Source organism: Saccopteryx leptura, chromosome 5 (genome assembly GCF_036850995.1).
Source record: "Saccopteryx leptura isolate mSacLep1 chromosome 5, mSacLep1_pri_phased_curated, whole genome shotgun sequence".
NCBI lineage: Eukaryota > Metazoa > Chordata > Mammalia > Chiroptera > Emballonuridae > Saccopteryx > Saccopteryx leptura.
In genome coordinates, this window is record NC_089507.1 from 217,467,718 (window position 1) to 217,483,623 (window position 15,906).

Genomic DNA, 15,906 nt, shown 5'->3' on the forward strand with positions numbered 1-15,906 from the left:
CTGTAATCCTGTTGCCTGTGTTATTGTAAAGTTGTTTTGTCCTCTGGTCAATAACAGCTGTGAGAAACTGTGTTCCTGTTCCCCTTGCAATCAATTTCTGTCATGAGTAGGTCCCTTACCCCTCCCCCCACCCCCTCCCGCAGTGCTGGACGCTGGTAGTTGTGATTGGGCTGCGTTACTACAGTGAATTAGGATAAACTTTAGGTGGCCAGGGAGGGACTGGTGATACTTTCTCAATCAGTCACACCTCACAGTGCTACAGGGGACACTCGGAGAAGACAGATGTGGGCAGGGTTTGTGGGTGGAGTTTATCCTGTTCTTTCTTCTCAAGCTTCCAATAGGACATTCTTGTTCCTATGAATCACTACCACTGTTATGAGTCCCCTTGTCGGGGCTCTCAAATGTCTTGAACCCTCCCTCCTGTGTGTCGCTGTGAGTCGGGGGTGCAGCAAGTGAGATCAGCAGACGAAATCATGGACTAGCAAAGGAACACCGCTCGCTCAGGCAAATGGCCCCGAGTTCGCGCTGTGTCCTATTTTTATTCACAAGACTTCAAAAAGCTTGTTTACTGAGAAATTGGCATAACATCAAGCGTAACTTTTACTTAAAGATACATGGAGTGCACCTGCAAGATAGCTTAGTAACAACATAATATCAGAAAGCATTAATTGCTATTGCTTCTATGGATCCCCCAACATTCCTATCCTTATCTCAAGGGATAACCTTGGAAAGTACAGAAATCTGATGAGAATGTTTTACTGAGAAAAAGCCCAGAAACTGCCTTCAGTCACATAGATCTGTTTCAGTGACCCACCTTCAAGTCACAAAACAATTCTCTTGGCAAAACATCCTTTTCTTGTTGGCTGTGTTTCCATCCAAGGCCATGCAATGGGTTATTCCAATTCACATCCTTAAAAACGCTTCTGAAATCTTAAATCAGTGTAGTTTGATTATTTCTGAAGACAAAATTCAAACATTCTATCCTATTAACATTGTCACCGATTCACAATATGTAGAACATAGAGTTAAACTTATAGAAACTGTTTACATTTCAAATAATGGTTCTGAATTACACAAATTGTTTCAAGAGTGACAACTTTTATTGTAGGAACAAACTTTGCCTATCTATAGAACTCACATTTATTCTCATACAGCTTTACCAGGACCTATGTCTACTACAGATAATGAAGTTGATCAATTATTCATTAGATCAATAGAAATAGCTACTAAGTTTTATACAAAGACTCATACAAATAAAAAAGATTTAATGCAAAAATTTAGAATAACCAGGCAAGAAGCTCAGAATATTGTTAGAAACTGTCCTCAGTATAGTATTATAAATACTCCTCCATTACCGAGAGGAATGAATCCTAGAGGGCAACACAGTGATAACGTGCAGCAAATAGATATTGCTCATATTTCTTCTTTAAAAAACTATCTTATGTACAGTTTTATTAATATTTTTTCTTCCTTTCGATAGGCCACACCTTTGCCTACAGTAAAGGCTAATTGTGTCATTCAACATCTTATTGAAGCTTTTAATGTTATAGGCATTTCTAAAGCAATTAAAACTGACAATAGTCCTGCCTATACATCTACTAAATTTCAACAATTCTTAGCATTTTAGAATATTAAATATACTACTAGAATTCCATATAATCCAGAAGGACAAGCGATTATTAAACGCAGTAATTACACTCTGAAAAATATGTTATCTAAACAAAAGAGAGGAGAAGAAAGGAGATTATCCCCTAGAATTATGTTACACAAAGCTTTATTTACTTTAAATTTCTTAAATACAGGAGAAGATAATTTGACTGCTGCAAACAGACACTGGACAAAAAACAGTCCTAAGATTAATCAACCTATACACTATAAAAGTGAGTTGAATCAATAGGTACTTAGTGTAGCGCAACATTGGGGAAGAGGGTTTGCTTGTGTCATTGCAGAATCCGGTGAAGTCCTTTGGAGTCCTGCTCGCACAATTAAACTAACAACATGAATAAGAACAATAGATTCTTTCCATATCTGCCGATTGCTGAGATGGAAGAAATGAATTTCAAAAGAAGAATCTTAAAGGTGCTGCTGCTTGGTATTGAAAAGGCTAAAATACCAAGTTGGGTTCAACTTAAAAAGCTGACCTTTAATGGTAAAAATATGCCCACAAGCTACTAGAAAAAAAATGCTACTAACCTGTTTTTAGCAACGATTGCTTTGGTAACAATTCCGGTAAGTAGAGCTGAAAATTTTAGTTATTAGGCATATTTGCCTAATCCTCCATTAAGTAGAGCTATTCATTAGGAAATTAGTGTCTTTCCTATTTTTGTTAATGACTCTAATTGGCTTCCAGGACCTTTTAATGATAGAGGTCCCTTAGCACCTTCAGAAGAAGGCATGAAATTAAAAAATTATACAATAGGAGTTGAGGGATTACCTGTATGTATAGGACATGAGCTACATTGTTGAAAAGTAGAAGCTCAAGCTTGGCTCTCTATTGTCAAAAATAACAGTAAAGGGGAGGGAAAAAAAAAAGTTTGTTACTAGGATACGGATTTAAAAGTAATACATCTGTACATAAAACGTCATAGATTAAAGCCCTCATAGCTCCGCCCAAGTTAAAGGCCAGGGAGCTCATTTAAGGTGCATAATAACAATGGTTTAATTACAGCTGGTGATCATACTATCATATAGCATAGAGGAGGGATGTCACCTCGAGCTCCTCATATAAAATTTGGCCCTATACAATATCATCTGTAGAAAGTAGCCACGGCACTTAAACATATGTCAGCGTGGAAAGGAGAAATCTAGAAAGATTATCCTTCTAATCATATTATGTTAATCTTTAAGAAGAATGAAACATATTTCATATCTGCTTATGTTAGATGGCCTTATATGTTTATTATAGGTGAAACCAAATAGACAGCTGAAAATTATTCAATAACTTGTAATAAGTGTGCTTTTTACACATGTACTAATTTTTCTATTCTTTTTAGTAAAAACAGTCAAAGTCTATACATTTTAAAAATCCTAACAGGAGTCTAGATTCCAGTACAGATACATCAGATGTGGCAGGGTTCCCCTTCCATGATGCTGTTACAACGTCTTATTAAGTCCTTGAAGCGAACCAAGAGACTGGTTGGACTGATCATCGCCATCATTATAGGACTAATAGCTGTAACCACCGCGGCTGCTGTATCTGGAGTTACATTACATCAAAATATAGACTGTGGGCTTTGTGCAAAAATGGCATGAAGATTCTGAACAACTGTGGACTTCTCAATAACGTATAAATAGTGACATTAATACTAAAGTTAATGATTTAGAACAGACTATGATTATGTTAAGGGATCAAATTGTTAGCCTGCAAAGACAAATTAAGCTAAGATGTGATTAAAACGCAACTACTTTTTGTGTTACCCCTATTCCTTAAAATCGTACTTATTTCCCTTAGGAAAATGTTCAAAAGCATTTGTTAAATCATGATAATGTAACTAAAGAAATCATTAAATAACAAAGACATATTTATGAAGCTTTTCAAAGAAAATTTGAAATTCTAACATGTCAACCTATATTGAAGGAATTAATGAATAATTTATCACAATTAAATCCTATTGAATATATTAAAGGATTTTGGGGATTCACTGTAGGACTTTTTATAATAGTATTAATTCTATGTTTTCTTTTATATACTGTCGACAAATCAAAGCAAGAAAAATAAGGATGAACGACAGAAGGCTGTGTTTTCTGTGGTGCTTCTAACATTCAGCATAAAAATGGGGAAATGTAGTGGAATAACCCATTGCATGGCCTTGGATGGGAACACAGCCAACAAGAAAAGAATGTTTTGCCAAGAAAATTGTTTTGTGACTTGAAGGCGGGTCACTGAAACAGGTCTATGTGACTGAAGGCAGTTGCTGGGCTTTTCTCAGTAAAACATTCTCATAAGATTTCTCTGTACTTTCCAAGGTCATCCCTTGAGATAGAGGAAAGATGTGGAAACCATAGAAGCAATAGCAATTAATGCCTTTTGATATTATATTGTTATAATATATTATAACAATTATATTATATTGTCCACATGGTCCCCACTGAAGGATCTCCCCACGACACGAAAACAAGGACAGATGATCATCCCTGTCCACAATCCCTGCAAACACACGGCCCCTCCCTGAGTACCCGTCATGTGCCTGCCTGCTGGTTACTGGCTGTTTTGTCACGGGTGAATTTGTGCTAACACCTCACCCACAGTCCTTGCACACGTGCTTCTTCTCTAAGTGCATCCTTCTTGTGCAGGGGGGGCTGATTTACGGCTAGAGCTACCTGCATGGTGCATGCATGCAACTCGTCTTGTAAACGCGTTCTTGGTGACACATCTCTGCAGGTTCAATTACTATACACACACACAGAGGGACAGCAGGGTTTTTTCTGGTGTAAGATGAGGTTTTACTGATTGATAAAGTCTTGACCGTAATCCCTGCATACGCAAGGCATCCCCACTCCATGTGTCCTCAGGAGTCTGATGACATCAGACTTATAGCTAAATTTTTCCCCACACTCGATGAAAATGTTACACTTGTCCTTGATTGTGTCCTCTGCTGATAAGAATTTCTGCTTTCCAGCTAAAGCCTTGTCCACAGCAACCGCACTTCTAAGTATTCTCTCCTAAGCAAGTCCTCTGGTGTGTCCTGAGGGCTAACTTATAACCAAATCCTCGTCCACACTCTGGGCACATGAAAGGCTTCTCTCCTGAGTGAGTCCTCTGGTGTGCTTTGAGGGTTGACTTGTGACGATATCCTCGTCCACACTCTAAGCACACAAAGGGCTTCTCCCCTGAGTGAGTTCTCTGGTGTATTTTTAGCAGTCTTTCATAATGAAATTCTCGTCCGCACTCCAGACACACGAAGGGCTTCTCTCCCGAGTGAGTCATCTGGTGTGCTTTGAGGGCTGACCTGCCACGATATCCTCGTCCACACTCCAAGCACACAAAGGGCTTCTCCCCCGAGTGAATTCTCTGGTGTATCTGAAGGGCTGACTTATAACCATATCGTCGTCCACACTCCAAGCACACAAAGGGCTTCTCCCCGGAGTGAGTTCTCTGGTGTACTTTTAGCTGATCTTTATCACGAAATTCTCGTCCGCACTCTGGGCACACAAAGGGCTTCTCCCCCGAGTGAGTCATCTGGTGCAACCTGAGTCCTGACTTAAAAATAAATCCTCGTCCACACTCTGTGCACACGAAGGGCTTCTCCACCGAGTGAGTCATCTGGTGTAACCTGAGTCTTGTCTTAAAATGAAATCCTTGTCCACACTCTGTGCACATAAAGGGCTTCTCCCCAGAGTGAGTCATCTGGTGCGACTTGAGTCCTGACTTTAAAATAAATCCTCGTCCACACTCTGTGCACACGAAGGGCTTCTCCACTAAGTGAGTCTTCTGGTGCTCCTTGAGTCTTGTCTTTAAAAAATATCCTCGTCCACACTCTGTGCACACAAAGGGCTTCTCCCCCGAGTGAGTCCTCTGGTGCTCCCTAAGTTTTGTCTTAAAAAAAAATCGTCGTCCACACTCTGGACACACGAAGGGCTTCTCCCCTGAGTGAGTCTTCTGGTGTTTCGTAAGGGCTGACCTAAAAACATATCTTTTTCCACACTCTGGGCACATAAAGTTCTTCTCCCCCGTGTGACTCATACGATGTATCTTGAGTATACTCCTAGTACGAAATCCTCGTCCACACTCTGCGCACACAAACGGCTTCTCCCCCGAGTGAGTCATTTCGTGTATCTTGAGTTCTGAGCCAGTAATAAATCCTCGTCCACACTGCAGGCACACGAACGGCTTCTCCCCCGAGTGAGTCCGTTGATGTCTCCAGAGGCCTGACTTATAACCATATGCTCTTCCACACTTGAGACACACAAAGGGCTTCACCCCCAAGTCAGTCTGCTGGTGGACTGTTACATTTGATTTATCACGAAATCTTCTGCCACATTCATCACACAGGAAAGGCTTCTCTGTGGATGAGTGCTCCCCTGGGTGTCTGAGGAGCTGTGATGGACGTGTGAAGCCTCGCCCACACTGGCTGCAAACATAGGACATCTCCCCTGAGAGAGTCACCTGGTCTGTCATAACGTTTGATTCCACGCTGCATTCTGGTTCATGTTCGCTACAGCTCACAGACCCAGATCTCAGGATTTCTAATTCCTTCCTCCCTTTTTCCATCTGCATGGCGGGTACCCCTTGGGCTGAGCTGGGTTCTATTTCTAGCACCACATGACCTTCTCTATAATGTCCTTGAGGTGGGCTGTGGAATGTGCCTGAGGTTGCTCCCCCCTCCGTCTGCAGAAACGAAAGTCTCAAGCCAACTTCTCTGCCTTCACCTTGTGTGTTTCCTCTGCAGCAACTCTCAGAAAAAGACGTCTGCTCCTGATGCCCCAGGCCCGAATCCTGCAGATAGAAGTCACACATGTCCGAGCACATGGGAAGCACCTGCTGGCCAAGCAGTGTCTCCCGGGAGAAGGACGAAAGGTTGAAAAAGTGGAGGTCTGATTCTGGCCTTGATTCTCCTGGAGAAAGAAAGTTCAGTCAGAGAAGCCCCAATAGGCTGCAGGTATTCCCGCCTGGTCTCAGGAAAACTAGTGCACTCCTGCCACACCTGTTATTAATCATATGTGTACAACGTCATTTGTTTCCACCAATGAATTCTTTAGGTTCTGATTCTACACAGTCGGTTTTCTACGAAACTGCAGTGAAACCATCTCGGAAACATCTTCTACATGTCACTCAGACTGGGCACCGTCTAGGTAAGCAATCTGCCCTGTAAATTCCTTCAATACATCAGCTCTTTCTTTCTAAGTCACCCAAACCATGACACTCCATGATTCTCCCACTGGTGCCCAGTTTACACTTCTGGTGTACTTCGAGGTGACAGTCTCTATGACCTAAATGGAAATCTCCTTCATGACTTTACTTATTACAAAAAAAAAAAAAAAAAAAAAGACTGAACATATACATTACACAGTGGTTGAACAGAGTGTATAAGAAATGAATCTGAGTTTCAGGATGCCCATCTGCAAACAAATACTTAGAAGAAATAATTTCTAAGTATCAAGTACTCTATATAGTACTGCGACTTCCGCCATTGACAATAATGACGTGGCCCATGGATTCAGGATTCTGACCCTGTGCCCGGACCAACCACATCACACTAACATCATACTTCTCAACAGCATTTCCATGGGCCAATGGAGATTGGCGAAGGATAGTGCCACTTTGAAACACATTTTTAAAACCCACAATGTGGTTTCCTCATTGTTGCTTCTTCCCTTGTTTTTTAATACCAGACCCAGACTTGACAAGGTGCTGCTGCAGTGGATAGAGTATTGAACTGGGACATGGAGGACCCATACTCGAAACCCTGAGGTTGCCAGCATGAGCATGGGTTCATCTGCTTTGAGCAAGGCTCACCAGATATCAAGGTCATGCGTTTGCAGAAAAGGCCATTCCGTCTGCTGTAGTCCCCACCTCAAGGCATACATCAGGAAGCAATAATGGTACATTAAGGTGCTGAAATAAAGAACTGATGTTTCTTATTTCTCTCCCTTCCTGTTTGTCTATTTCTATCTGTCCCTTTTTCTATCTCTGTCACAAAAAAAGAAAAGAATAGCAGACCCAGACAGGGTAGGTCTGTTGTCCAGGATTCCAGAACCAACAAAGCTGAACAAGAAGCAAAACAAGATGTGAACACACGGCCCTGGTTTGTCGGCTCAGTGGTGGAGCGTCGGCCTAGCATGGAGGTGTCCTGGGTGTGATTCCTGGTCAGGGCAACAGGAGAAGAGACCATCTGCTTCTCCACCCCTCCCCATCTCCCTTCTCTCTCTCTATCTCTCTCTTCCTCTCGCCCAGTCAGAGGGAATTAAACTCAGATGCTGAGGATGCCTCCATGGCCTCGCCTCAGGCACTAAAATAGCTCTGTTGCCAAGCAACAAAGCAATGGCCCCAGTTGAGCACAGCTTCCTACAGGAGAGGTCTTGGTATTGAATCCCTCTTAAGACCCATGCAGTAGTGTTTCTGTTTGACTCTGTGGATCTCACTTAAAAGAAATGTAAAAAAAATTTTGTTTTATATTTTGATTACATTTTTAAATAATATTTTGATAGATTAGATGACATAAGATTTTTTTTTTTTTTTTTTTGGTATTTTTCTGAAGCTGGAAACGGGGAGAGACAGCCAGACAGACTCCCGCATGCGCCCGACCGGGATCCACCCGGCACGCCACCAGGGGCGATGCTCTGCCCACCAGGGGGGGATGCTCTGCCCCTCTGGGGCGTCGCTCTGCCGCGACCAGAGCCACTCTAGTGCCTGGGGCAGAGGGCAAGGAGCCATCCCCAGCGCCCGGGCCATCCTTGCTGCAATGGAGCCTTGGCTGCGGGAGGGGAAGAGAGAGACAGAGAGGAAGGAGGGGGTGGGGGTGGAGAAGCAAATGGGCACTTCTCCTATGTGCCCTGGCCGGGAATCGAACCCGGGTCCCCCGCACGCCAGGCCAACGCTCTACTGCTGAGCCAACCGGCCAGGGCCGACATAAGATTTTTTAATCTTATCCAGTTATGTCTACTTTATTAGAAAATGGAGTTACAACAAAATTTAAAATTATCCCTTTGGCTCACATTGTATTTACACAGAAGAGCACTGATCTAGAACAAGGGGTGGGAACAACAGAGCTTATGACCTATTTAATCCTCCCCTCTGTTTGTTCTAATGTCCATAAGCTCAGGATGAGTTTTACATTGTCAAAGAGAAGAAAACAAGCCAATAGAATAATAGTCCATGACAAATAAAAATAATATAAAATGCAAATTTTGGTTTCCAGACAAAAATTTTTAAGGGAAAAAAATCATACTCACTCATCTACATACCGTCCTGGCTACTTTAGTGTAACAGAGAAAGAATTCAGAGTGGTTAGAGATTGCATCGCCCACAAAACACTTAAAATAGCTATTCTCTGGCCTTTTATAGAAAAAGTGGCCAATGGCTGACTCAGGGTAATGTTGCAATGAAAGTATTTATTCACCTAGGATTAAAGAATCAATGTAATTTTCTAAATAAAAGACAAAAAAACTAGCTCATGAAACGCAAAACTCCGATGGTTACAGAAGGCGTTTCTCACTGCTCTGCCAAATGCACACTGCACTTCCCGTACCACCGGCCTCCTTACAATTCCCTACACTGCAGGGACATCCCTCCCTTAATGCCTTAGGGCCAACACGTCTCCAAATGAAATGCGCTTGCCTTAGACAGACAGAGTCTAACTCCATCACCACATTATGTCCTTGGTCAAATGTTACCTATTCACTGATTTGATTTTATTTTATTCATTTATTTTTTATTTTTATTTTTTCCATTTTTCCAAAGCTGGAAACGGGGAGGCAGTCAGACAGACTCCCGCATGCGCCCAACCGGGATCCACCTGGCACGCCCACCCGGGGGCGATGCTCTGCCCATCTGGGGTGTCGCTCTGTTGCATCCAGAGCCATTCTAGCACCTGAGGCAGAGGCCACAGAGCCATCCCCAGCGCCTGGGCCATCTTTGCTCCAATGGAGCCTCAGCTGCGGGAGCGGAAGAGAGAGATAGAGAGGAAGGAGAGGGGGAGGGGTGGAGAAGCAGATGGGCGCTTCTCCTGTGTGCCCTGGCCAAGAATCAAACCCGGGACTTCTGCACGCCAGGCTGACGCTCTACCGCTGAGCCAACCAGCCAGGGCCTATTCACTGATTTTAAATTCTGCCCGGCACCCTGTCACACTCAATACTCCTTTGTTCTGCTTTATTTAATCATTATTTTTGACTAGAAAGTGCTTAGTACTGTCTAACACACTATCCTATCCCTGCACAGGAAGCTTCTTGTTTCTTATCTGTCTCAACACATTGGAAAAAGTAAGCCCCCATGGGCAGGGAATGCTATTCCTTGACTTTTCTGTTGTTGTTTTAAGTGTCTAGAACACCTTCTGTCCCACGGTAGGGGGTCCATCCCGCTACCGCAGTAAGGAAGGACAGAACACAGCCTCACCCAGCAAGAGCAGGTTCCTGTAGTTCTCCAGCATCACTTCCTTGTACAGGCTCCTCTGTGCAGGGCTCAGCCTCCTCCATTCCGCCTCTGTGAAGACCACGGCCACATCCCTGAACGTGATCGGTACCTATTAACAAGCAATCTGTTAATGAACAGCAAGTCACCATTAATGTTCCAAACTCAATGAGTAAATCTCCTGGCCCTGGAGGGTCAGTTATCTACAAAAGCTGGTCCAGTTCTTTCCCTAGTACACAGTTCTATGTTCCAAATTATTCTGGCCATGACTATGGCTTTGTAATAAAATCGATGGGCCCAGAAATTACACATATAGCCATTTCTGGGCTCTTAACATTTATGATTTCCGAGGAGAAGTGATTTGTGAGTCAATTGAAAACTTGGCCTGACCAGGCAGGCTCACACTGGATAGAGGATCTAACTTGGACACAGAGGACCCAGGTTTGAATCCGCGATATCACCATCTTGCGTGCGGGCTCATCCAGCTGGAATGTGGACTCAAGAGCATGAGTGTGGGTCGCTGGCTTGAGTGTGGGTTCACAGATATGGCCCTATGGATGCTGGCTTCGGTTTAAGGTCACTGGATTGAGGAAGAGGTCACTCCTGTGCTGTAGCCCCCATTTCAAAGACAAGTGTGAAAGCAATGATTGAACAGTAAGGTGCTGTGTCGGGAGCCGATCAACGACTGCTGGCTGACAAGGTCACAGCAGGAGAAGACCCACAACTGCTGGCTGACAAGGTCACAGCAGAAGAAAATCAAAAACTGCTGATTGACAAAGTCACAGCAGAGAAGACCAATGGCTGCGGGTTGACAGAGTCACCGCAGTGAAGACCAATGGCTGCAGGTTGACAAAGTCACCGCAAAGGAAAGGCACAACGATACTTCCCCCTTTGACCTTTTGAATTAATCTGGCCTTATATCCCCCTTTTCTGGGTGTGTGCTATTATTTATAGCACAGGGATAATAGTACCGTGCTTTCCCTGTAGATTCGTAGTAATTTCTTTGGAAATGAGACAGAGGGTGTGAGTTCCACAGAAAAACCTGTAAGCCCCTTGAACTGGGCTCGTAAACATAAGAGGCTGGCTATGATATCCCTCGTAAAGGGTTAAGTTTGTAGGAGAATTTCTTCTTAATCATGTTAGAAAGAATGGATTGTGACTTGTGAATGGGTAGGAGGCAGTGGCTGTGCACAGAGCACCTTTTGGCCTTCACTTAATTCATCATTTTTCCTCCGTAGCCTTTTCATGTGATAGAGTAGAGAAACATTCCTTTCTTCTTGCTTACCTGACCTACAGATGGTGGAACACTCTGAGAAGAATATAGTTAGAACTTAACTAGTGTGTGAATATAGTAAATAAATAAAATTTGACTAGACAATAGAATCTTAGGAAAGGAGTAATGGAATGGCCTGTTGCGTGGCCTGGCATGGGAACACAGTCAGCAAGAAAAGAATGTTTTGCTAAGAGACTTGTTTTATGACTGAAGGCAGTTGCTGGGCTTTCTCAGTGAGACACTCTCATGAGATTTGTATACTTCTCCAAGATAATGAGAGGAATGTGGGGCAATCCACAGAAGCAATAGCAATTAATGTCTTCTGAAATTATGTTGCTACTAAGCTATCTTGTGAGTGCACTCTATATATCTTTAAGTAAAAGTTACTCTTAATGTTATGTCAATTTCTTATTGGGCAAGCCTTTTGTTATCTTGTGAGAAAAGTTAGGACACTGCATAAACTCAAGGCCATTTGCCTGAGCAAGCGGTGGTCCTTTGCTAATCCTTAATGATTTCGTCTGTTAATCTCTCTCTGCCCCTTGACTCACAACAACAGTAAAGTTGAGTTATTAGTTAGTACTAATCCTTTAAAAGCTTTTACCAATGTTGTTATCACTATTCAAGTTATTTTGTAGTTGTACTTTGAATGATTTGCCACCTGATTTGTAGTTATAGATATAAATTAACTGTTATCTGGAAACATGTAAACATAGTGAAACAGAAGCAATGATTAATACCATGTAATTGTAACTTAGTGTGTGTATAAAAAAGGAGCTGTACTAGCATTTGGCAGAGATGCCTGGCAGTAAATGCTAACCAGAGAATAAAGAGAAAGAAAAGAATTCGGCTCTCTCACTCGAATTTCGCCGACGCCGTCTCCTCCTGTGGGACCCCTGGGTCCCCCCCGGGGCTGGACCCCGGCAGTGCTGCAATGAAGAATTCATGCTTTTCCTCTCTCTCCCTTCCTCTGTTTATATTAGTCCCTCTTTAACGCTGTCTCTGTGTCCAAAAAAGAAAAATTTAAACCTAAAATAGTGTTTTTTCATGAAGGTGACCTTGAGGATGCATTATGGAGAAATTTCGAGACAGAAGAGTTACAAATGCACAGAAAAGTTTTATTTTAAAAGGGATTTGGTGTCCACAGTGTAAAGTCCAACACAGAACTCACAGCCAGTGAAGGAAGGGTGAATGTTCAGTCCAGGGAGAGTGTAACTCAGCAGAGAACTGAAAAGCTGTTTTCACTTTACATGACAGGGAAACTTATTTAGACTTTCTTACAATATTAAATTCATAGGTTCCTTCTTTCTTTCACACCCTGTATCTCTCCACTTCAATATACTTTCTTTGTTAAATACTGGAGATTTAAGGTAAAGCATTGAGGAAACTCTGGAGACCAACACAACTCACTCCTCAGACTGTGGCTCTCGTCACTTGTTCATGTTTTCTGACTTGTCTTAGCGAGTTCAATAAAGACGATTGCCCCAGAATATGTGGCTAATACAACGGGAGGAGGCCTGGACATGCACTATCACGCTGACCCTCCACATCCTGAAATGACAGTCCTTATAGCAGGGCTCCCTGACCGTTCTGCCTGATCTACTTATGTCACCTGAGGTACAAGGAAGGACAACCATCAACACAAGGACTACTTACACAGCATCACCAGACAACACAACAGCAGCCCGAATCTTACACTAAAAGCTAGTTAAAACAATAGACTAAGAAAAAAAGAGAAAAAAGCATTTTAAGTATGTAAAAATCTCACCAAACTCTGGAAAAACACATAACCAGACCAGGAAGCTTTAGGAGGAAGTGTCCTCTAGAGAGACCAGCCCATTCAGGGGTGTCTGAGACCCTACACATACTTCTGGGAAGAGTTTGGCTAGAGACTATTCCATGAGGACCTTTCCTGCATAGCCTCTAGAAAAAGAAAGGTCTCCCATTCAGAATAATTAACTAGGCCTGCAGTCAAATGATTAAGAACATCCTTCCCACTTTAGAAGAAACAACAGGAGGACATCTCTACCCAGAGTCAAACACTCCATCATTCCTGCAAAAATTCCTTTTTTTGGTGAACTTTTCTGTTCATGTTATTTGAGTTCAAAATCACATATTTTTTAAATACTGTTCCTCAACACTATGCTCTGAAAGACAGTATCTTTAGCTACTGTGATATGAAATGAAATCAAATAGTACATTTAAAAATTTTAATATTCTCAGTTTTTCAAAAATATCCCTTATATTTTGCACTTTGCAGGGCTCTATTATTCTTGGGTAGATTTTCCAATAAGGAAAATAAAACACACAAATGCAGGAGTCATTTCATATTGACCAACATGGTGCCTGAAACAGGCATGAACTGTCTAATGTTTGCTTTATCTCTTCCCAAGAAAAGAGAATATCCAGCTCTGCCTATTCTCTGGAAAATGAGCCAGCATTTCAAAATAAAAAGTGAAAAATTGTAACCCCAACTCACCAGTGTTTTGGGCTTTCCCTCCTTTTCTTGAAGCGAGTCAGTGCAGTTGGAAGGCAGACCTAGGGGAAGAACACAGCTCTGGGGTGCAGGCCTCCCAGAATGCCCCAGGGAGCAGCTCCTTGGAGCCCAGGACAGAGGGAGCAGTCCCTTTACTCAGCTGGGGTCACTACAGTGCTCTCAGCTAAGCCCAGAGCCTTACTCCTCCTCCTCACCTCTCCAGACTCTCAACAACTCTCACCTTTAGCCTCATGATTTAGGGTCAGATTCTTCACGATCTCCATGTCTTCTTTGTACTCCGCTCGGTCCTGCTCTCCCAGGACTGAACGATAAGCCAACATAACGGCCAGTGGGTCAGACATGTGTTTGCCCTGAAATTCTACCAAGCAGCCGCGTAGACATTTCAGCACAAGATTGACTTCTGCTCCTGCCCCGGGTCACATCTCCAAACCACCCTTGTGAAAGCCCACCGTGTTTCCACGAAGCAGCACCTGTGGTGTGGAGCAGCAATGTGACGTTTCCACACTCCTTACTGTACAAATCAGGCACTGCAGGTCCTGAGAGCTCCCACCCAACCGCATCCCCACTCACTCACCGCCTTCGGCCAGAGTCACCTCCAGAAAAACAAGCAAAAACTCCCAGAACTCTATATTTACAATCAGTCCGGGGTTCCCACAACCATTCACACACGCATGGCCCATGTAGATGTCCCCTTACCAAAAGCAGGGGGGCTATAGTCGACTCTGCACCCCCACCCACCACAGGGAATGCCTGTCTATTTAGCTCTGCTTTACTCATGTGCCCAGAGCCCAAATAAACTTCGGGGAAACACGTCTGCAGCCACCTCCCTATGTGCATTGTATGGCCCAGAACCATCCCAACTCCTCCTAAAAATGACATGAGCCTGCCTAGACGGTGGCGCAGTGGATAGGGCGTCGGACTGGGACGCAGAGGACCCAGATTCGGAAGTAGGAGGTCACCAGCTTGAGCGCGGGCTCATCTGGTTTGAGCAAAGCTCACCAGCTTGGACCCAAGAAAGCTGGCTAGAATAAGGGGTCACTCGGTCTACTTTAGCCCCAAAGTCAAGGCACATATGAGAAAGCAATCAGTGAACAACTAAGGTCCCGCAACAAAAAATTGATGCTTCTCATCTCCCTCCCTTCCTGCCTGTCTGTCCCTGTCTATCCGTCTCTCTGTCTCTCTCTCTCTGGGTCACACAAAAAAATTATATGAGAATTCCAGCTCAACCGCTCCAGCGGGAGACGGAAGGATCTCTGTAAAACCCTCAACTCACGTCTTCTGAGCAACCTAATTCGCATCCCATTTCCTTGCCACTAAATACGTCTCGGCCCGTCTCTGCTCCAGAAATGAAATCTCCCGCACTTCCCGTTCCATCTACTGCACACCAGCCTCACTCATCCCGGGTCCAACCCACCAGCTCCCACCACGGCTCCTAACCCTACTCACCGCCTCTCTAGTCCCTCCTTCAAGCCCCGAACGCGATCCGGGCAGCCGAGCGTAAGGGAACCCGCAGCACAGGTCCACGTGATCTGCGGGGTCACCTGAGCAAGAACTACGATTCCCAGAATCCCTAGAGGCTTTGCCGCCTTTCGGCCGTTACACAGCGAACTCGAAACCACGACTTTAATATATATTCACATTGTCTTGTATAATGACAGTCGACCTGTGTTTTACATTTTTAAAATTAACTTTAGAGAGAGAGAGTGGAAAGCAGAGAGAGAGAGAAACATGGATTTGTCGCCCCACGTATTGATGCAATCACTGGTTCATTCTTGTATGCACCTGACTGGGGATCAAAACTGCAATCTTAGCATATTGCACGATGCTCTAACCAAGTGAACAAACCGGCCAGCTCTACCCATCTCTCTTCTTAACATGCACAATATAAAATATATAATTCTGGAAAGCAGTCGGTTCCCATGGTTTCAATCGGAAACACTACAGTTCCCAGGAGCCTCGGCTGCAGCATCTCCTGAAGTTTTCCTGCCCGAGGGCCCTCGCGGTGGTCTATACGAGAAGACAGTTCTGGTTTCTGAGTCCAGCTGCTCTAGCGCACAGGCTGCTTGGCTCTTC

General features: G+C 43.7%; 1 protein-coding gene across 2 annotated transcripts in view; it reads right to left on the bottom strand.

Moving 5' to 3' along the window:
- LOC136405147 (oocyte zinc finger protein XlCOF6-like) overlaps positions 1–15,472 on the bottom strand; it is a 29,400-nt gene extending 13,928 nt beyond the window's left edge. The window contains exons 1-5 of one of the 2 annotated variants that reach the window (XM_066384216.1): positions 15,280–15,472; positions 14,054–14,303; positions 13,816–13,874; positions 10,052–10,178; positions 517–6,555 (exon numbers count right to left, since the gene is read on the bottom strand). In XM_066384216.1, coding sequence (XP_066240313.1) covers positions 4,649–6,555; positions 10,052–10,178; positions 13,816–13,874; positions 14,054–14,174 — 2,214 coding nt within the window. In that variant the 5' untranslated portion in view covers positions 14,175–14,303; positions 15,280–15,472 and the 3' untranslated portion in view covers positions 517–4,648. Of the gene's footprint in view, positions 1–516; positions 6,556–10,051; positions 10,179–13,815; positions 13,875–14,053; positions 14,304–15,279 lie in introns of those variants that run through there. The other variant, XR_010751472.1, reaches the window with a different exon arrangement.
- Between the last annotated feature and the right edge of the window lie 434 nt (positions 15,473–15,906).